General features: G+C 46.0%; 1 protein-coding gene across 1 annotated transcript; it reads right to left on the reverse strand.

The window, feature by feature from the left end:
* Positions 1-522: 522 nt before the first annotated feature.
* On the reverse strand, positions 523-21,454 carry LOC148356130 (sortilin). Its single transcript, XM_088348030.1, has 20 exons — positions 20,644-21,454; positions 19,184-19,246; positions 19,042-19,118; positions 18,882-18,978; positions 17,776-17,943; positions 16,840-16,913; positions 16,724-16,770; positions 11,182-11,318; positions 10,295-10,378; positions 8,356-8,416; positions 5,763-5,915; positions 4,330-4,427; positions 4,158-4,257; positions 3,925-4,099; positions 3,228-3,421; positions 2,517-2,709; positions 2,181-2,445; positions 934-1,040; positions 746-863; positions 523-661 (listed from the first exon to the last, which is right to left on the reverse strand). The coding sequence occupies exons 1-20, from the start codon at positions 20,845-20,847 to the stop codon at positions 644-646; spliced, it is 2,433 nt and encodes an 810-aa protein (XP_088204156.1). The 5' UTR covers positions 20,848-21,454; the 3' UTR covers positions 523-643.
* Between the last annotated feature and the right edge of the window lie 1,075 nt (positions 21,455-22,529).

Here is a 22,529-nt window from a genome sequence, read left to right on the forward strand (position 1 = left end):
TAACACATATTTAGTAGAAAATATTTTTAACTTTCAACTTTAAGGTGCTATGATAACTGATGCAAGGCACCTGCGCCCCCTCCTTGGGTGCCAAATGCCTCGGACTCTGATTGGCCCCCTGTCACTATTTAGACCCACTCCTTTGTGTCACCTGTTGTCAGTCCGTCTGCGAACCTCAGTTTACTCTAGCAAGCTTTTCGACCCTGAATCATTCCTGTTTTTGCTCCTGTCTGTTTCCCGGCTTTGACCCGTTTTTTTATCTTGACCACGTTTTTTGCTCCCCTGTCCCGGCTACTGACCTGTTCTTTCCGCTCTCGACGCCGCCATCGCTCGTCACGGAAATGCCACTTCTGCATCTGAGCTACCTGCTCCCCGCGTCCAGCCATCTCCGGATGGTGTGTACGATCCTTTCCCTTCTTCCCAATAAAAACTAAGAGAAACGCACGCAAGTGGGTCCTGTCTCCGTTCTGGTTCTGACATAAGGACACCTCAAATTTAAGTGATATTAATTCAGTCAGTCACTCGTATAAAACATTATTTTTAAAAAATCATATGAAAGCTGGTGCAAAGCAAATGAATGTCAATAAATAAAGGCAAGCTAAAAAGTCCTGAGATCCTCTTGAGAGTCAATCCAAAATGCTTTTCACAGCAGAAGGTTTTGCTGAAAACAAACAAACAAACAAACAAACAAACAAACTTGTTATTTCGGAAATCACTGGTTGGTTTCGTGGAGAGTAGCCATTACGTTATCTGAGTCCTGAGGACAGACGGTCCCGTTGTTGCTACCGGCACTTTCGGGATCCCCCGTGATTCCGTTCCGCTCGTCCTGCACCTGGAGATTGGAGAAGCGATACTCTCTTGCCCTGGGACGCAGGAAACAATCGTTGGCTTCTCGTTGGGAAAGTGTTCCCGACGTGTTCCCGTGAAGATCACCTTTGCTGACGGATCCCTCTCCTGACAGCCAGCAGAGCAGAAACGGCGGCCACCAGGACAATGAGGATTGCGCCCACGCACACCAGTATGAGCACCATCCTCTCTTGCTGGAAACACCCAAAAAGTGGATTTGAAGGCCATAGCGACTCACTAGGGTGCTCCATATACGAACAACACAATGGAAAGAAATATGTCAACAAAGGCTTACTGGAAAGATATCCTGTGGTCTGATGAGACAAAGATGAATTGATTTGGCTCAGAGGGTGTGAAGCATGTGCGGCGGCAACCAGGTGAGGAGTACAATGTCAGGACCAGAACGGAGACAAGACCTACTTGCCTGCGTTTCTCTTAGTTTTATTGGGAAGAAAGGAAAGGATAGTACACACGATCAGTAGATCGACGGTTGCAAGGAGCAGGTTGCTCAGACCAGAGCGGAAAAAACCAGATCAGTAGCTAGGACGGGGGAGCAAAATCGTAGCGGAGATCAGAAAAGGGGTCGAAGCTGGGTGACAGACAGGAGCAAAAAACAGGTTGGAGTCATGGTCGAAAAAAAGGCTTGCTTAGTGTAAACTGAGGTTTGCAGATGGACTGACAACCGGTGACAGGAAGACGGGGGTATAAAAAATGAAATGTAGCCAATCAGCGTCTGAGGCAGTTGGTGCGAAGGAACAGGCTCAGGTGCCTCGCATCGGTAATCATAACATACAAACATGTTTGTTTCCTCAAGCGTGGGAATGTCATGGTTTGGGGCTGCATGAGTGCAACTGGAATTGGGGAGTCGCATTTCATGATGGGAAACACAAACTGGAGCAAAGAATGATTCCCTCCCTCCAGAAACTGGGTGGCAGGGCAAGGTTCCAGTTTGACAATAACCCCAAATACACCTCAAAGATGACCAAGGCTTTACTAAAAGGGAGAAGGGGATGAAGTGGCCAAGCAGGTCTCCAAATCTAAACCCAATCTTTGGGGCGTCTTAAGCAGAATGTGGAGAAGGCCAAAATCTTAAATATCCCCCAGCTCTGTGATGGGGCAGTGGAATAGCATTTGTGAGGCTCTGGTGAAATCAAGGGCCAGGAGGATTTAAATGGTTCTGCTAAATAATGGTGGCCACACAAAATATTGAACTTTAGGAACTTTCCTCTTAGGGTGTACTCACTTAAATACGTAAGATCAATGTATGTGTTTTTTCATGATTTCACAGCACATTCAGGCCAAGGTTCCAAAATAAAGACCCCCCTGCTACTCACGGGTGTGTCAAAATGCGTCACCGACGTAGTAGAACGCTCCCGGGGCGTATCAGGGCTGGGTTTGACACCGCAGGGTCTGACGACCGTCTGTACCGCCAGTTGAGAAGAAAATCCCCCTTCACAGCGGTCACTGGGGACTTTGCGATACCCCGCCGTCAGGAGCTCGTCTTCTTCTCCGTTCAGGCACGTCTCCAAAGTTTTGTTGGTGGCCTCGGGCTGTTGCACGCACTCTGACGTTTCGGGGTGTTGCTGATAGCCGTAGTCGCTGTTTCAAAGAGTCACCGGGTGGCATACGAGCGCTAAACAGATGGCCCCGTTTCAATATCAAGTTCTCACCACAAGAAATCTTCTCTGGTGCACAAACAGGGACTTTCTTTCTTAACGGCGACATAGCCGCGACCGTTCCGACACACCGCCTGTTTCTTTCGTCTCCGGTACGTCTCTTTGACACCCAGGACGCAGCCGGCTCTTTCCCAAGCGCCTCCGGACCTCGAGTGCGCCAACCAGTCCTCGTAATCTCCGTCGTTACCTGGAAGTATTATGCACATCTGGTTAGCTGCTCCTCTTGCACTCTTTGCACTACTGTATAATACTATACATAGCTATAATGATTTAGTATATTATTAGTACTTCAATACTCCAACTCAATACAACATTTTATTTATATCTGTACATTCAAGGAAACTGTGCGGGTCAGATGTATCAACATTTCCTTCTTTATACACGTCTACAAGAATGACAATTAAATATATCTGAATCTGAATCTGATTCGGAGGTGAGACGTCAGCGTGGAGTCACGAGTCGATATTAGGGATGCGCTCGAACTGATTTGGCAGCACGATGAACTGAAATCGAATGTTACATTGTGTCATCGCATAACACTGCCGTTTTTCCCAATGATTTACAGACCCTAACAAAGCTACCCAGAAGAGGGCGTTGTAAATTTAACATCTGAAAGATGGGGAACATGAAAACCTGCAAAGTATCGAAAGCGCGAAAAGGAAACCGTGATAGAGCGAGGGATTAGCGTCCATACTTCCAACTTACATTCTCTCGTGATGACACTCTGGAAATCGATGGTGACGGCCACCCACATGGGCTGGTTGTCGTCCTCGGGACGGAATCCCCAAACGCTGACGCTCATGGCCTTGGTGTCCGGCTCAGAAGCCAGGCCCGCGAAGAAGAAGGGCTGCTCCGTAAAGTTGTAGAGCTTCCAGCACCGGCCTTCGTCGGTTGAAAACCTGAAGCCCGTCGCAGAAAAAAGACAGTATTTTTTTGAAGGGGATCCCAACTGACTGCAAGAAATGAAATCCGACTTAGAGGGAAAAACAAAGGAGAGATTTTTATCTGGAAAGGTCGGGTTAACATCCAAGATGATTTGACAGCGAAAACACTGTCGAACGAAGAGGATCTAGCGCGCCAACAGAGGGCGCCCGTTTTTCCGATCCGTCTTTTTCTCGTTTGCAGGAATCTCACAGAAGGTTTACCCAAAGTTTAACAAAGCTTAACAAACGCTCCAGCGACGCACCCTTCAAAGGAACGCGTTCAAATACTGCCAAGAAGCAATCAGTCAATGCGACTCAGCCAGTGCCCATGGGCGTCGCGGCGACCGCGCCAGAATCCGGCGCCGCCCGGCCGGAATCGCGCCGAACATGACAATTAACACCCACCGGAACGTATGAATACGGAATCGAGCAAAAGAGAAAGCGGGAACGAAAATCCCCAGTCGAAACCGAGCGCTCACTTGATGGTCTTGACTTGCCCTTCTCGTCGGGCCTCCACTGCGACGATGAGGCCGCCGGAGTCCAGGATGCTGTAATGGTGGGGACCCCTCAGCGTGCCCCTCCAGTTGTAACCCCCGTCCGAGGAGACGAACACGTCCGGGTAATGCCACGACGACAGGCAGTCGCCCACAGAACCTGAAAGCGGGGACGACGGGTCAGAAACGGGCGAGGGGACGGGCTTCCTGGACGTTACCGTGCGCGATGACCAGACCGACTGCCGTGGGATCCGACATGAGGAGCATGGGGACGATGTGGTTGATGCGACTGTGTTCTCCGTGAATATGCAGCCGACACTGACAAGAGAGTAGTGTATTTACGACAGGACACGTCCAATTGTGGGATTTTTTGGCCCATATTGTACGCACGCTCGCTACGTCCTTTCCGCATTCCACGTTTTCGGGTTTGGAAAGAGGATGCCAGGTCCCGCCCCGATTGAATGAGATGACCGATCGGATTCTTCCATCTGAAAAACAAACAAGAGCGCGTCGCGTTGCTTCGCAGGACGATTCTTTTCAACACACAGCAGAGACTAGTTTATCTAAAAGCAGGGCTAGGCAAACTACGGCCCGTGGGACACATGCAGCCTGGCAGTCTTTTTAATCGGGCCTTCTGAACAAAACTGGTCAAAATAGGACACAGTAGGGAAATTATTACTGATAAAAAAATGGTGGGATTTTTTTTTGGGGGGTACAAGCTTAAAAATGACCTATATTGTCAAGAACCGGAACAGGACCCAAATGTGTGACGTTTCTCACACGAGCCTTTTATTTTACGGGAAATGGGGAGTCATGCACGTTAGGCAGCAGTCTGGCGTGAAAGGACAGGAAGCCAGGGACTGACGAGATCGATACCAATTGCCTGAGCAGATATTGGACGGATGGGGCGATACTGGACAGGTCAGGACAAACAGGATTGATATCAAAACAGGACATCGAAATTAAACAGGACAAACTAGACGGCAACGAAACTGGAAACCGATATTAAACAGGACAAAATAAACAGGAACAATACCGGACAGGAAATACCAACAGGAAGCAGGAGCGAGTCAGAGGTTCGTTGACGCACTGACAAAGGAAGAGTGAGAGCACTGAGTTTAAATAGAAGGGAAGCCAATCTGTCAACGAGCCGAAACTGGCGCCACACGGGCGGGGCCGATTGGGCGCCATGGCAACCGTGACATATATTTCCTGTTGACATTATCCGTTTATTGTTTGTTAATGCTACATCTGTTGCAACCTGTTCATCCTTTAGATGTGATTTTTATGTTATATTATGCTTTAATTCTTTTATATTTGAATTTGAATTTTGTTCTTTGTTAATGCAACATCCATTTTGGCCTGGTCATCCCGGAAGGGGGAAGACCTCATGTGCGCTCCCTTCTCAAGCAAGCTTCCTTTCCCTCATGTTGAGGTTTTTGAGTTTTTCCTTGCCCTCATGTCGGTTTTGGATCAGGGGATGCTGTCCTAATAGGCTGTAGTTTGCAATAACCTGTGGTCTGCGCAGCCCATTGAGACTCCTTGTGATTTCAAACAATGTCAGAAAACTTTTTACACAAAAAAAAACGTTTTGCGCCCTCTGTTGGACCAGAGTGCTACTACAACTCTCAGTGTCACAATAGAATGGTGTGCACTCTTATTTGCATTGATTTCACATACTAAGACTCATAAATTGTACGATAAAACGGATAGATGATCTTATCAGTTGCCAATGCTTTTAATAATCGATTTAATGGAGTTTATCGACTAGTTGTTGCAGCCCAAAATGCCTTCTGTTGAATGCCGCTCTAGAAAAAAATTACCTTTGTCCAGTTTGTTGGTGAGGTAGACACCGCGGAGCGATGTGACGTTGCGGAAGTCGCTCTTCCGTTGCCCGTCAAACAGGTGGCGCTCCAGAGATTTGGAAAAAAGAATGCCGCGGTCGTCCGATGTGTACATGGTCCCGAAGTAGGTGTCTGGGGGAATTTACGGTCATTCTTTGGGATCAGGAAAACGCTCTCTTGACAGACCATAATAATAGCCGGTCAAAACTTTGACAGGGATTTTGCTCATCCGAATCCTAACCCTTTCTCCAACCATAACCTTCTCTCTATCCCTAAACCTTGAACCCTAACCCTCTTACCCTCTAATCCTGACTCTTAAACCTAACCCAATAACCTTAATCCTGACCCTCTTACCCAAGCCTTAAACCTAACCCTGAAACCCTAACCCCCTGACCCTAACCCCCTGACCCTTACCTTAACCCTTACCTTAACCCTAACCTTAACCCTCTCCAACCCCCTAATCTTAACCCTCAACCCTAACACCCTAATTTAACCTTAACCCCCTAACCTTAACCCTAATCCCCTGACACTATCCGTAACCCTTACCTTAAACCTAACCCTCTAACCCTCTCCAACCCCCTAATCGTAATCCTAACCTTCTCTCCTTAACCTTATTCTTGACCCTCTTACACTAACCCCATAACCCTCTTACCCTCTAATCCTGACTCTTAACACTAACCCACTAACCTTAAACCTGACCCTTTACTTTAGCCTTAATCCTAATCCTGAAACCCTAACCCCTGACCCTAACCTTAACCCTTACCTTAACCCTTACCTAAACCCTAACCCTCTAACTCTCTCCAACCCCCTAATCGTAATCCTAACCTTCTTACCCCAGCCTCATTCTTGACCCTCTCACACCAACCCCATAACCCTCTTTAACTCTAATCCCGATTCTTAACACTAACCCACGAACCTTAATCCTGACCCTCTTACTATAGCCTTAATCCTAATCCTGAAACCCTAACCCCCTGACCCTTACCTTAACCCTTACCTTAACCCTTATCTTAACCCATACCTCATCCCTTACTTAAACCCTAACCCTCTAACTCTCTCTAACCCCCTAACCTTAACCCTAACACTCCAACCCTAACATCTAAACTTAACATTACCCCCTTACCTTAACCCTAACCCCTTGACGCTAACCTTAACCCTTTCCTTAACCCTAACCCTCTAACCCTCTTCAACCCCCTAATCATAATCCTAACCTTCTTACCCTAACCATAACCCTAACCCCCTGACCCTAACCTTAACCCTAACCCCTTGACGCTAACGCTAACCTTAAAACTTACCTTAACCCCAACCCTCTAACCCTCTCCAACCCCCTAATTGTAATCCTAACCTTCTTACCCTAGCCTTAACCCAAAACCCCCTGACCCTAACCTTAACCCTTACCTTACCCCAACCCCTCTGACCATCTCCAACCCCCGAATCATCATCCTAACCCCCTGACCCCAACCTTAACCCTTTCCTTAACGCTAACCCTCTCCAACCCCCTAATCATAATCCTAACCCTCTAACCCTAACCTTAACCCAAACCCCCCTGACCCTAACCTTAACCCCTACCTTACCCCTACCCCTCTAACCCTCTCCAACCCTCTAATCATAATCCTAACCTTCTTACCCTAACCTTAACCCTAACCCTCTGACCCTAACCTTAACCCTAACCCCTTGACGCTAACGTTAAAACTTACCTTAACCCTAACCCTCTAACCCTCTCCAACCCCCTAATTGTAAACCTAACCTTCTTACCCTAGCCTTAACCCAAACCCCCCTGACCCTAACCTTAACCCTTACCTTACCCCAACCCCTCTGACCATCTCCAACCCCCGAATCATCATCCTAACCCCCTGACCCCAACCTTAACCCTTTCCTTAACGCTAACCCTCTCCAACCCCCTAATCATAATCCTAACCCTCTAACCCTAACCTTAACCCAAACCCCCCTGACCCTAACCTTAACCCCTACCTTACCCCTACCCCTCTAACCATCTCCAACCCCCGAATCATAATCCTAACCTTCTTACCCTAACCTTAACCCTAACCCGCTATCCCTCTGCACTACAGCTCGAACCCGAATCCGAATGAAACCGCATAACCTATGACAATGATCAGGTGCGGAGTCATTTGAAAGCCTCGAAGGACGAGGTCAGTGTTTGAAGAGCGTGTTTGTTTTGTAGTCCTACACCCTGATCTCCAGATATGCTCGTCAGCCTTTTGGCAGCCAAACCCATCTTCCCCCTCCTTCTCCCAAAGCCGATCCGAGATAAAATCGCTTTCATCTCCTTCCTTATCGTCAATTGACGCGAGTGCGTTTACAAAAAAAAAAAGAGATCATTTCTGCCATTTATGCCACGGACGATGAAAAGGGAAAGCAAACTCGACGGTTATTTGAGAAAATGGAAAAGGTGGAAGGAAAGAAAAGAGCGGGCAGCTGTCACGCTGAGCGCAAACAGCAAGAGTATGATGGAACGATTTGTCAGCAACGGCGACTCGTGAAACCGGTTTTCGTCTTTACAGTTGAGATTTTCCACGACCGGAATGTTTTTAGCAATTTCCCTTCTTGTTTTTACCTCCAGGGTTGTCCACGTGCATGAAAAGCATGTCCTCGTCCCCGTCCAAGATAGAGTAAAACTGTCAACACACACAAACGGTGATGGAGGCGTGAGAACTCGTTCCAGTCTCCATCTTTCTAATTCACTGTGCACGAGAGAAGAAAATGCCTGGGTGGGCATCGATGTCATGATATAGCTGTGCCCGCTCATTGGGTGCCAACTGCCACCGGTTCTGTTTGGCTCCCTGTCACTATTTGAACTCAGTCCTGTCAATCCCCTGTTGTCAGTCCGTCTGCGAACCTCAGTGTATACTAGGCCAGCCTTTTTCGCCCCTGACTCCCACCTTTCCCATTTTTGCTCCCGTCTGTCTCCGGTTACGAACCGTTTTTGATCCCGACAACGTCTGCTCTCCCGTACCTGCTTACGACCCGTTTCTGACCCCGACCACGTTTTTGCTCTCCTGTCCCGGCGATCGACCTGTTTTTCCATCCTCGACACCGCCATCGCTCGCTACAGAAGATCCCCTTCCGTGTTCGGATCACAATCCGAGTACGAGAGCGACTTGCTTCCCTAGTCCTGTGAGCATCGGATCGCAGGCGCTGCCTTGCCTCTTTCTTTCAATAAAATTGTGAGAAAACGTAACGCAATTGGGTCCTGTTTCCGTTCTAGTCTTGACAATCGAACTGCGTCGATAAAAAAGGATGCCTTCCGTTTGATCCACTGTTAGAACGCTACAAGTACCTATCCAGGACTTAAACGAGTGAAGATTTTTTTTTGAAAGGGTTGAATATTGTAACGTACGTGAGATTATTAAAATTGTCCGCTTTTCAACTGCGCAAAGAAAATTTGTAGGCAAACTGTTTTGATAGACATCGATGCCAAACTAGCTTGGTTTTTATATCTCTTATCAGACTCTCTTACTCAAATTGCCGGAAGTCATCAGAATGAGTGCGTCATGATTACCAATTCGGATCACCTGTGCCCGCTCCTTTGGCGCCAACTGCCTCGGACTCTGATTGGCTCCTTGTCACTATTTAAACCCTCGTCTTTCTGTCACCTGTTGTCAGTCCGTCTGCGAACCCCAGTTCACGGTAGGCAAGTTTTTCGACCCTGAATCACTCCTGCTCTGGCCAAGTCTGTTTCCTGGCATTAACCCATTTTCTGTTCTCGACGACGTTTTTTTGCTCTCCTGTCCCGGCTACTGACCTGTTTTTCCTGCTCTCGACACCGCCATCGCCAGCCATGGAAATACCACTTCCGAGTCCGAGCAACCTGCTCCTCCCAACCAGCGATTTCTGGATCGTGAGTACAATCCTTTCCCTTCTTCCCAAAAAAACTAAGAGAAACATACGCAAGTGGGTCCTGTCTCTGTTCTGGTCGTGACAGAGTGTTGGCAGAACCCATGACGTATTGTATCACAAACAGTGGAACAGCAATTTCATGCTAGCTTTAGCTAGTGTGAATTGAGTGAGCATTCTGACTCATCAGTCATTGGAAGCCTCTGCTAGCTTTGTCAGGACCAGAAGGGAGACAGGACCCACTTGCGTTGCGTTTATCTCAGTTTTATTGGGAAGAAAGGAAAGGATTGCACCCACGATCCGGCGATCGCCGGTCGCTGAAAGAAGGTCGCTCCGAACGCAGAAGCGATGGTGGTGTTGCGAACGGAAAAAACAGGTCAGTCGCAGGGACAGGAGAACAAAAAACATGGTCGGCATCAGCAACGCGTCGAAAACCAGGTCAGGAGACTAGACATGGTCAGGATCAAAAAAACGGTCGAAGCCGGGGAACAGACGGGAGCAAAAACAGGAGTAAGTCGGTCGGAAAAAGCTCGCCTAGAGTAAACCGAGGTTCGCAGACGGACTGACAACAGGTGACAGAAAGGAGTGGGGACAGGGAGCCAATCAGAGTCCGAGGCAGTCGGCGCCAAAGGTAGCTTATAAAAACAATAAACTCTCACTTGTTCAGTTGAGGCAGACGGGAGAAGCGCTCGGCTAAAGGTGTCTCCTTGGTCGGATGAGAAATACATCACCCTTGGAGATCGCTGGGGGGGAAAAAATCACAAATGTCATCTGGAATCCTCTGTTTCTCAAGGCACATTTCCAGGCTTCCGCACATTTTTTTCCAGGACGCACCTCTTGTAGGAAACATTTAGAAAATATTTCATTTTTATAACATTTAAATTGAAAATATTATTATTATCTATCGTGTAGGTTCAGGTTAAAGGGAAAATGAGGAAGAAAGACAAAGAGTGAAGCGCAGTACTCGTCTTATTCATTTTGCCGGTGAACGCTATGTTTTTTGTCGTAACTGGTTTCAATGTTACGGTTTTGAAGTGAGTGAAATTAAAAGAAAAAAGGATTGAACAATCAAATATGTTAAGTCAATGTCATGTCCTGCACGGTTGTCATGGCGCCCAGCTGGGCCTGCCTCTTGACACCGGCTGACCTGCATTTTCCTGATTACTCCTATGGGTGCTTAAACGCTCCTTTTGGAACTGCCCTTTGCCAGATCGTTGTTTACCCTTGTTGAAAACCTGTTTGATCTGAGTAATGCCTAGTTTGTAATTTTGCCTGCCTTTGAGCCTGCTTTGTTTTGTTTTTGGTCCGTTTGTGTGTTGGACAACTTTTCTTTCTCAATTGAAGTGACAGATGGTCTACGCAAATGAGTTCTAACTTCCTGATTCCCGACCCGTTTCGTGACAGTCACTCGTTCCGTTGCCTTCGCCAAAGAAGTGGAAGGACCAAAAGATAAAGGAGACAAAGGTGAAAGAGGGAGTATTGAGATCAGGCCCAGCACTGGTTGGGAAACACAGTTGACACCATGTGTTCTCGGAGGAGTTTTCACCGTTTCTTCCATGACAGAGAAGAAGAGAAAGGTTCCGATGTAGCCAAAACTGTAGACGTCTTCGTGGATGACGGTGAAGGTCTTGCCGAGGTCTTTGGTCCTCTTCAGCTGGAGATCGCCTCTCTCTTCTGCATCCACTGCAACGGAACCAGAGAAAGGTCTGAATTGATCTCATATATTTTCAAGAAAACTATTAATAAATGATATAGTTGTACTAGATGATGAACACAGGGGTTGGGAACCTTTTTGACTCAAAGAACCATGAAAGCAAATTTTTTTTTCTTTTTGGAGAGCCAGTCCATATATGTATTTTGACAAAATTCAACAAAACCGCCAAAGCCGCTCTGCAGACAAAAGCTAATTCTGTCATGATTGCTGATTCGGGGCACCTGCGACTGCCCTGGTCGCTGATTGTCTCCCTGACCCTTTTTAAACCCCCGTCTTCCAAGAGGAAGCTGTCAGACCGTCTGCCAACCTCTGCTCTCAGCTAGGCAAGCTCTGCACTATCCGACATTCTCCTGCCCTGTTTTCACTTGCGTAATACCTGTTGCCCGACCTTTCTGGACCCGTTTCTGCTTCTGTTCCTCCGTCCCGGCCATCGACCCGTTTTGCCCTGTTTGCTGCCTGATACCTGTTGCCGACCTCTTTCCTGGACTCGTTACTGATTTTTCTCCCTGTCCCGTTCCTGCCACCAGCTACCAGTGTCTGACGATCATCAGATGGTGGATGCAAGCACTGCTCTCTTTCTCAATAAAACTGAGTAAAGACAAACGCTATTGGGTCCTGTCTCCGTTTCTGGTCCGTAACAAATTCTTCAGCACATTTTATTTTACTGTGTGACATTTGTTCGTTTTATCAACAAAAATACCACTTCAAATTTGTCTCCCTCCCACAGGCTCTATGGAGGAGTGATAGGTAACGGCCAGGCTCAGTAGCATGATGGTTTTAAAAAAAAAACGTCACCAAATACTGCAAATGAGAAGGATGTGGATGTATGTAGGGGAGTGCCCTATGTGTGCAGAGTTCCACCCACCCCATTTGTTCACTCAATTAAATTCTTCTGGGTGCTTGGCCAGGTGTTTATAATTTGTTCTGTAGGTTTTCCTCATGAAGTGTCTCAACAGTGACCATACATTTTCAATGGGCTTCCATGTACAGGATTCCATGGAGAGATGTACAGCCAAAACAGGGTCTGTTGATGTAAAACCTTGAGTGCAGACAGTATTTAATTTTTTCCCCTGTATACTCTGGACCTAACCAGGAGTCAAAACCCACGTCTTGTGGGGCAGAGGTTTGTTGACAGAATGCTTTTGTTTCGCATACACAGAAAACTAAATATGGGGAAGTGGAGATGCAGCGCATCATAAGAAGAGCAGGAAAACGTCACGGGGGAACTTCAGAATCCCCTTCAGGACTGCTACAAAGTCACCATACTCAAATTTTTTGGAAGAATTTTCTGATTTGTTAACAGACTTAGTTACGTATGCGGATAATGTTGTAATTATTGGTGATTTTAATGTTCACATAAACTCCCCATCAAATTCACTTGCAATTGCATTTAAGTCACTGATGGATACATTTGGTTTCAATCAAATAGTTGATGTGCCAACTCATAAAGATGGGAACACTCTAGATCTTGTCCTGACCCGTGGCGTAGTAGCCTCAAATGTTACAGTGTTACCGTATCCTAATGCCATCTCTGATCACTATTTTGTTAAATGTGAGGTGCTGTTTAATGTTTACTGTGATAAGGAAAATATAGGCTTTAGCAGTCGCAATATCCGCCCTAAAACGGTGTTAGCCTTAAAAGAATTATTACCTACGGTAACTGCAGCCTTCCCTTCGTACACTGGGTCTGTTGACTCACTTACAAACAACTTCAATACTGCTTTGGTAAATGTTCTTGATTCTGTGGCGCCCCTAAAGTATAAATTCCGACCCAAGAAGAAGACACCTTGGTTTACTGAAGAAACTAGGTTACTCAAACAAAGTTGCAGAAAAATTGAACGAAAATGGCGCACTACTAAGCTGGAGGTTTTTCGACTGGCCTGGTGTGACAGTTTGCTGAAATATAAAGTAGCTCTTGCCTCAGCTAAAGCTTCGTATTTCTCTAAGATTATTGTTGAACATAAGAATAATCCAAAATTTTTATTTGACACAGTGGCGAAACTTACCAGACAACAACTTAACCCAAATGGTTGCACTCATTCTGCTAATGACATTATGGAATTTTTTAATAAAAAGATTCAACTAATCAGGAATGAAATTTTAAAAGAACGCTCTGTTTCCTCCTCCTATATCAAAGATGTGGAGGTGCTAGGTATGGACTGTGTCAGCGGTTGTTTAGAAACATTCTCCAGTTTCAATGAATTGTCCCTTGATAATCTAACACAGATGGTCAGTAGGGCCAAACAAACTACGTGCCTGCTTGATCCGTTTCCAGCTTCACTGGTGAAGGATCTGTTTGAGATCTTAGGACCATCAGTTTTAAATATTATTAATATATCGCTATCCTCGGGTATTGTTCCTGTAGCCTTCAAGTCTGCCGTCATTAAACCCACGCTTAAGCGACCTAACCTTGACCCAGAAAGCCTAGGTAATTATAGGCCAGTGTCAAATCTGCCATTTCTTGCGAAATTACTTGAAAAGGTCGTTGCACAGCAGCTAAATGACTTCATGTCAGAAAATAACCTTTTTGAAACTGTCCAGTCTGCATTTAGAGCAAATCATTCTACTGAGACAGCCCTTGCAAAAGTAACCAATGATCTCCTTTTAACAATAGATTCTGGTGCCTCATCAATGTTACTGCTGCTGGATCTCAGCGCTGCTTTTGATACGGTCGACCACAACATATTATTGATTCGTCTAGAACGCATTGGTATCTCAGGAACTGTACTCTCGTGGTTTAGGTCCTACCTGTCAGACAGGATGCAATGTGTTAACTATGGCAATATGACCTCTAAACAATCTAATGTCCCTTGTGGTGTTCCTCAAGGCTCTGTACTTGGCCCCCTTCTTTTTAGTATTTATATGATCCCGCTTGGTGACATTATCCGCAAGTATAATATTAGTTTCCATTGCTATGCAGATGACACTCAACTGTATGTGCCACTGGAAAAAACTGGACATTTAAGTTTTAGAAATCTGGAGGATTGCCTTACTGAGATTCAAAGATGGATGTCAAATAATTTTTTACGCCTTAACCCAGAAAAAACTGAAATGTTGATTATTGGTCCAGCTCACTGTCGTCATTTGTTTTCAAACATTACCCTGAACCTAGACAAATGTAATATCACCCATAGTGACTCGGTCAAAAATCTAGGTGTTATATTTGATCCTAATCTGTCGTTTCAGTTACATGTGAAAAATATTACTAGAATAGCTTTCTACCACCTCCGTAATATTGCGAAGATTCGTTCAATGCTGTCCCAATCAGATGCAGAGATTTTAATTCATGCGTTTATTACTTCTCGGCTTGATTACTGTAATGTATTGCTTTCTGGTCTCCCGATGTCTAGCATTAAAAGTTTGCAGCTGGTTCAGAATGCGGCAGCTAGACTTTTGACTAAGACTAAAAAGTTTGAGCATATTACACCTGTATTGGCCAACTTGCACTGGCTCCCAGTCCACTTAAGATGTGACTTTAAGGTTCTCTTATTAACATATAAATGTTTGCATGGGCTTGCACCCTCTTATCTCTCTGATTTGATTTCCCCCTATGTTCCCGCACGGAGTCTGCGCTCGGAAAATGCCGGTGTACTTGTGATTCCGAGAGCCAAGAAGTCTGCGGGCTCGAGAGCGTTCTCCATCCGGGCCCCGGTGTTGTGGAACTCCCTGCCTCTGGAGATTAGATCTGCAACCTCAACGGAAGTTTTTAAATTGAGGCTTAAGACACACTTCTATTCCAAAGCATATGATTGATGCCCACCTCGTATTCTGTTTTGTCCTGTCTTTTTCTGAGGCCTGCCTGGCTGATACGAAGGAGAAGGATGATTTGGGATGGGTCAGCGGACCGGGGTCTGACCTGCAGCATGTCAACCCCTGCATTTACCAGCTGGCGTCGTCGTTGATGTCATGCTCTTTCCGGACATTTTCAACATCTTACCTAGTGTTTACTATTCTGTGTACAGTAATGCTAATTGTAATTCACCCTGTTCAATCCTGGAAGGGGGATTACCACATGTGAGGTCCTTTCTCAAGGTTTCTCTTTTCTCCTCACACTGAGGTTTTTGAGTTTTTCCTTGCCCGCATGCTGGTTTGCTAGTTTAAGATCAGGTAATTGTGTAATTTTGTAACTGTAATCCTGTGCAGTCCTTTGAGACATTTTTGTGATTAAGGGCTATATAAATAAATTTGACTTGACTTGACTTGACCAGGAGTGTCCCCACCCGTTTCACAGCTTCTTCAACCTGCTGCAGAGTCACAGAGTTGGAACTAGCAGGCTCAAGGACAGCTTCTTCCATCAGGCGGTCAGGACTCACACATTTGTTCACCTACTTCTTTGCACAAGCAGAATGGACCAGTGTTGCTGGGCGAGCTTGTTCGGGCTCTGGTTTGTTGCAAAAGCAACATGGCCGCATGCACATCCAGCGCCGTTCGTACATGATTTGGCAACCCAGGGTATCAAGAGCAGGTTTTACTTTTGGAAACACGTCCCCAAGAGACAGCTTTACGGATTTAAACAAAGGGAGGTTCATTCCTCGCGACAAAACTGTTTGAGGAAATGGAGGATCAAGTCCAGCAGAAACAAAGGTTCTTCTCCGATGGTAGGTAGGGTTCCTGTGGCAGGTGGCAGAGAGAGCGAACGGTTAAAATCACATCGGGCTTTCCAGCGCTCCCTCACAGATCAGGGTTTTGTCCAGTCCCGACTTCTCTTCACTTTAAACCAAACGTAATTCCTCTTCCTACTTTCCCAAAAAAGGATTCGGCCACTGGCCGATAACCGCAGAGGTTTGGAGCTACTGGTCCTCTCTCTACCCCAGCTTGGTGATCTCCGCTTCTCTTTTGGCAGCTCCCTGGGTACTTCCAAGATTGGTGTGACCACTCCCAGGAGCTAAGTGCTTGCTGGGCGTGTAACAATGGATCACAACCTCGCCCAATAGGAAATGACATATCAGCCCACCCAGTACAGCCTGCCTTTTGGGGTGGGACCTTGGATTTCCACAACAAAAGCACATGTTTATTAATTTTCTTGGTATCAATTGGGGGTGCCTTGACATCAAATCGAGCTAAAAGCACTCGTAGAAGCCTAAAGTACAACTGTGGACATTTTGACACGAATGAGTTCAACTGTTTGGAAGCCTATAAGTCATATACGAAGACACACACCTGCGCAAATCAGGATTTATACAAAAGTGGATTCATTTGATTTAATGTATGACTGCATGCGAGGAAAACGAAGACATTTCATTTGTGTCGTGTGATGTACATTGTTTTAGCGGACCGTGGCAGTTTGATCTCGGAGCTAGAGGCACTCGTGAAAAGAGCCATACCCGGTTACGTTCCCGACCCTTGTTTTACAGCTTCCGTTTTTAAGGCTTACTTGTGTCCGCTTTGCTGCAACTGAAGAACAAATTGATGCCGGCTCCCCTAAAGAAAGACAGGGAAAATGGTGTTTTTGTGACGTGTCTTTGAGAGACTCCTTTCAGTATTCCTCACCATGAAAAAGAATGCACTCCGTCGTGCACTTTTGTCCACGTGGCACCAAAGTCCAGCGAGAGCCACAGGGCGCCCTAGGAAGCAGGAACAGGAAGGCACTCCACCGTGTTTACCTTTTACTCTCGGAGGTGTGACGCATACAGCATATGAATAATCTATATTTTGTGTTGATAATAATATGTGTATTCTTTGCCCTCATGTAGGTTTCAGATCAGGGGATGATGTCATAATAGTCTGTGGTTTGCAATCATCTATGGTCTGTGCAGCTCTCTTTGTGATTAAGGGCCAAACAGATAACCATGACTTGACTTGACTCATCCTGAGGTTTTTGAGTTTTTCCTTGCCCTCATGAAGGTTTTAGATCAGGGGATGGTATAACGGTCTGTGGTTTGCAATAATCTGTGGTCTGTGTAGCCCTTTGAGACTTTTTGTGAATAAGGGCCAAACAAATAAAAGTGACTTGACTTGACTCATGGTGAGGTTTTTGAGTTTTTCCTTGCCCTCATGTAGGTTTTAGATCAGGGGATGGTGTCATAATAGTCTGTGGTTTGCAATAATCTGTGGTCTGTGCAGCCCTTTGAGACTCTTTGTGATTAAGGCCAAACAAATAAACAGGACTTGACTCATCCTGAGGTTTTTGAGTTTTTCCTTGCCCTCGTGCAGGTTTTAGATCAGGGGATGCTGTCATAATAGTCTGTGGTCTGTGTGCAGCCCTTTGGGACTCCTTGTGATTAAGGGCCAAACAAGTAAACAGGACTTGACTTGAGGTTTTTGAGTTTTTCCTTGCCCTCATGTAGGTTTTAGATCAGGGGATGGTGTCATCATAGTCGGTAGTTTGCAATAATCTGTGGTCTGTGCAGCCCTTTGAGACTCTTTGTGATTAAGGGCCGAAAAAATAAACAGGACTTGAGGCGTGTGTGCTCGGGTGCGACTCACGTCGATGCTCAGCGCCGCCAGCAAATCGTGGTTGAGGAAGTGGTAGGTGATTGGCTGAGCCAAGTGGAAGGGCAACTGGGTAGAGCGGAAGGTGGCGCCCGCGTCGGTGGAGGTGAAAATGATGCCGCCCGGATGGTTTAAGACCGGCGTGTCGGCGGTTAAAATCACCTGTTTCAATCGTAAAAGCAATGATTTGCTTCCTGCGGATGTCAAGTAGAAACTTTATGTCATGATTGAATCAGACTCTGATTGGCTCCCTGTCACTATTTAAACCCACATCTATCCGTCCCCTATTGTCAGTCCATCTGCGAACCTCAGTTTACTCTAGGCAAGCTTTTTTGACCCTGACTCTCACCTGTTTTCGCTCCCATCTGTTCTCCGGCTTCTCCCTGTTTTTTGATCCTGATCCCGTCCCGGCTTTCGACCTCTTTTGTCCCCGACCACGTCTACTCTCCTTTCCTGGCTTACGTCTCGCTTACGACCACGTTTTTGCTCTCCCGTCCCAGCTACTGACCCGTTTTTCCATTCCCGACACCGCCATCGCTTGCCACGGAAGATCCACCCTCGCGTTCAGAGAGAGGGACCTGCTTCCCGGATTGAGGGCGCAACCCTTTCTCTTTCTCCCAATAAAACTTGTGAGAAACGCAACGCAAGTGGGTCCTGTCCTCTACTACGTCTACTCTCCTTTCCTGGCTAACGACTCGCTTCCGACCCCGACCACGTTGTTGCTCTCCTGTCCCGGCGACTGACCCGTTTTTTTCCGTTCCCGACACCGCCATCGCTCCCTACGGAAGTCCCACTTCCGCGTTCAGAGCGACCTGCTTCCTGCGACTAGCAAACTCAAGATTGTGGGCACAAGCCTTTCTCTTTCCTTTAATAAAACTTGTAAGAAACGTTACGCAAGTGGGACCTGTCTCCGTTCTGGTCTTAACACTTCAATCGTCAAGACATCAAAGGAGGGCCGGGAGAAAGGGTCTCAGATAAGGAAAATCCCATCTCTTCCAGCCCCCTCTTTTTATCAAATCTTTGAGTTTACAAAAAACCGATCAGCCTAATGGGTGTGGAGGTCAAAGAACAGCAAGACGAGCGCACGACTTGCGACTCACGGAACTTCCCGGTCCAACGCTGACTCCGAACTCCTCTTTGATGAAGGTGTGGTTGATGCTGCCGGAGATATCGCGGAAAGACTTGCCGTAATCCGTACTGGAAAGGAAAGGATGGTGCTGAGGATTCTCAAAGAGATTTCTTCCGTTATCTGGGACCGACCTTCGGTAAAGGCGTGAGGAGCCCCCCTCCAGGAACGTTTCGATAGGAGCGCTAATGGTGGACAACACGAGGATCACCTAGAAAGATAATTGGAGTTAATCCTGTTGTTGTACGGGGTTCGTTGTTTTCTTGCCGGACTCACCCCGGTACCGTCGCCGACCCACGTGAGAATCACATAGGAGCCATCGTCACCGTTGAAGCCCGTCTGAACACCAAAGCGCACGAATCACAAGGCAATATCCAACATAAGGACAGAATACCAGAATTTCCGGAAACCAAGCGCACCAGATTAAACGTCTCTAATTTAAGGAAGTGTCACAGTTGCCGTGGCGCCCAATTGGCCCCGCCTGTATGGCGCCAGCTGCAGCGTGTTGACAGATTGGCTCCCTGTCAGTATTTAAACTCTGTCCTGTCAGTCCCCTTTTGTCGGTCCGTATGCGAATCTCTGTTTTTACACAGCAAGCCCTTTTTCGCCTGTCCCATTTTTTGCTCCTGTTTGTCTCCCGTTATGATCTGTTTTGAGCTAGACCACGTCTGTTCTCCCACCCCGAATAATGATCCGTTTTTTATCTGGACCACGTGTAGTCTCCTCTCCTGGCTTTCGACTTGTTTCCGTTTTTGCTCTTCTACCTGTTTTTTTTTCCGTTCCCGACACCATTCCATGCCAGACTGCTGCCTGACTGCATGACTCCCCAGTTACTGTAAAATAAAAGGCTTGTGTGAGAAGCGTCGCGCATTTGGGTCCTGATCCTGTTCTGTTTCTTGACAGTAGCAGGTGACTAAAAATCAGGTATATTTTTCCTATCGGGCTGAAAACTGTGAGGTCGTAAAAGGCTTTTATCAGCCCGATAATTATTTTTCAATTAAAAAAACATAACAATAATGATTTGAATAATAAGCACAAATACATGAACTATCATACACCCATGCTTTTTTTGGGAATATTCATAGATCTAGAAATATGGATTTATTTGACATGACATAGAGTAGCCTACATGATCGTAAACCGTCTTGCTGCTGAGTTTGGTCACTTTGAATCTCTGTAGTTTGTATTGTTTCTTCTGCCATGTAGCGCTCGTTTTCAGTTGCACTACACAATACAGCGGCATCGAATCGTCAAATATGACACACTGTCTCTGTAAAATTGCAGGGACATTGCGTCCAAATTTGTCCCCCCGTTGTCTGTTTGTGTGTCTACAACAAAAATACTTCAAAAGAAAAATAATATAATAATAATAATAATAATATAGTAGATCCCTAAAAAGAGGGATCTACTATATTAATTTGCTTTCATTCTGGAAAAAAAGAAATATTATTGGAATACTACTAGAGTGACTATAAAACAAAAATACTACCTCAGCATTATTACAACACAAATACTAAAATAATAAAACCAAAGTAATATGACAAAAATACTAAGGAAATACTGCAAAATGACTGAAAGTATAGTCCCTAAAAACAGGGATCTACTATATTAATTTGCTTTCATTCTGGAAAAAAACGAATATTATTGGAATACGGTACTTCAGAAATACAAAAAAAAAAAAACACGGCTTTAATACGATAATACAAATAAAGGAAAATGGCGAGTCCGCCGCTCACCTCGTGCGTGTTGTCGTCCAGTATCCGATGTTCGGCGGTGCTCAAGCGGACCTGGCAGGCCTCGAAGGCCGGTCCGCTGGAGGTCCCCGCGGAGGTGCCCCCGGAGGCGCCCGCGGAGGTGGCGGCCCCCCTCCGCGGCCGAAGGTGCGCCAGGGCCCCCAAATGGAGCAGGAGGCAAAGAGCCGCGACTGGCCTCCAGGTCATGGCCGGCAGACGGACGCTGGAAGTGGGGAGCGCTCGCTCGCAAACTCCGCTGGATGGAGGTCTTCTGCGCGAGGTGCGCAGGCAGGTGTGTTGTGTCGCTCGCGGACGAAAAGGCTCTAGGAGCCCACTCTTTACCAGATAGCCATCAACAAGGAGGGGAATCCTTTCCAAACACTCTCTCTCTCTCTCGTTGTCAATCCGTCTTTCTCTTTCCCTCTTTTTCACTCCCTTTCTTTCTAACTTACTCACGATCCATAGTTTTCCTATTCCTCAATTCTATTTGTCTCTCCCTTTTTCTCACTTTCTCTGTTTCTCCGTCTTTCTTTCTCACGCTATCATTCTCATTCTCTTTCTCTCTACCCTTCTTACTTTCTCTGGATCCCTTTCTTGTTCCATCTCTTTCTCTCTATCTTTCTCTTTTTCCCAACTCTCTCTTTCTCTGTGTCCTTTTCTCATTTTTTTTTCTTTGTTTTTCCTTCTGTCTTTCTTCCTCATTTTCCCTTTCTTTTTCTTTCTTCTTTCTCCCTTGTTTTCTCTATTTTTTTTCTCTATGTTCTTTTCTCATTCTCTTTCTCTCTTTCCGTCTATGTTCTTTTCTCTGTTTCTCTCTTTCCTTCTGTGTTCTTTTCTCACTTTCTTTCTTTCTTGCTTCTGTGGTCTTTTTTTCACTTTCTTTTTTTTGACTTTCCTTCTGTGTTTTTTTCTCTCTTTCCTTCTGTGTTCTTTTCTCACTTTCTTTCTTTTTGAATTTCCTTCTGTGTACTTTTCTCTCTTTCTCTCTTTCCTTCTGTGTTCTTTTCTCACTTTCTTTCTTTCTTGCTTTCCTTCTGTGTTCTTTTCTCACTTTCTTTCTTTTTTTACTTTCCTTCTGTGTTCTTTTCTCACTTCATTCTTTCTTTAGCTGTTTATTTCTCCCTCACTATCTCTTTGTCCCTCTTTCTCTCACCTTGTTTCTTTTTCTTCCTCTCTCTGTTTATCTTCTTCTTTCCCTCTCCCTTTCTCTCTTTATTTTCTCCCTATCTTTATTTCTCTCTCTCTTTCTTTCTCTTTCTCTCCATGTGTATCTCCCGTTCTCTCGAAGGCGCTCGTGACTGGTCCCATATGAGCCGAAAGAGCCGGTTCTCGAAAAAGAGCCGCAATTCCCAGAGGCAGGTATAGTATAGTGGGAAGTAGGTGGCGTCCCGGTAACGTGGAAAATGCTGAGTTGTGTCCTTTGTCGCCGGCAGGTTTCGAGGCCCGCATCCCACTCGCATTGTGAACCAAAACACGTGCGTCGAAACTCACGGCCCGGGGGCCAAAAGTGGCCCGCGAGGCAATGCTGAAAGAAGCTCAAGAGAAAAATGAACTGCATCGCCTCAACGAATGACTCGCGGTTTCAAATATGTCCGATTGATGTCAGCAAAAGCTAAGCACCGTTGAGGAAACCCATCCACGTGTTACTTTACTGTCTAAGACCATTGGGATAATATAAAATTGAAGAAAGCAGCCCCGGGGGTCTTTGCTACATTTCAAAGAAGCTTCAGTTCATTTCTATAATAGATATGCGATCTAACAGCCAAGTCCCCATATTCAAGTAAAAACTTTCATTAAAAAAAAAAAAAAAGCCTTTTAGTAAATCAATCATTTAAATGAGTGTTCGTGTGCTATTTTCCACACTTTCCAGCAGCGGTGGGCCGTAAGGG

Source organism: Urocampus carinirostris, chromosome 11 (assembly GCF_059441175.1).
Source record: "Urocampus carinirostris isolate Australia breed hairy pipefish chromosome 11, RoL_Ucar_1.0, whole genome shotgun sequence".
In the NCBI taxonomy this organism is placed as follows: domain Eukaryota; kingdom Metazoa; phylum Chordata; class Actinopteri; order Syngnathiformes; family Syngnathidae; genus Urocampus; species Urocampus carinirostris.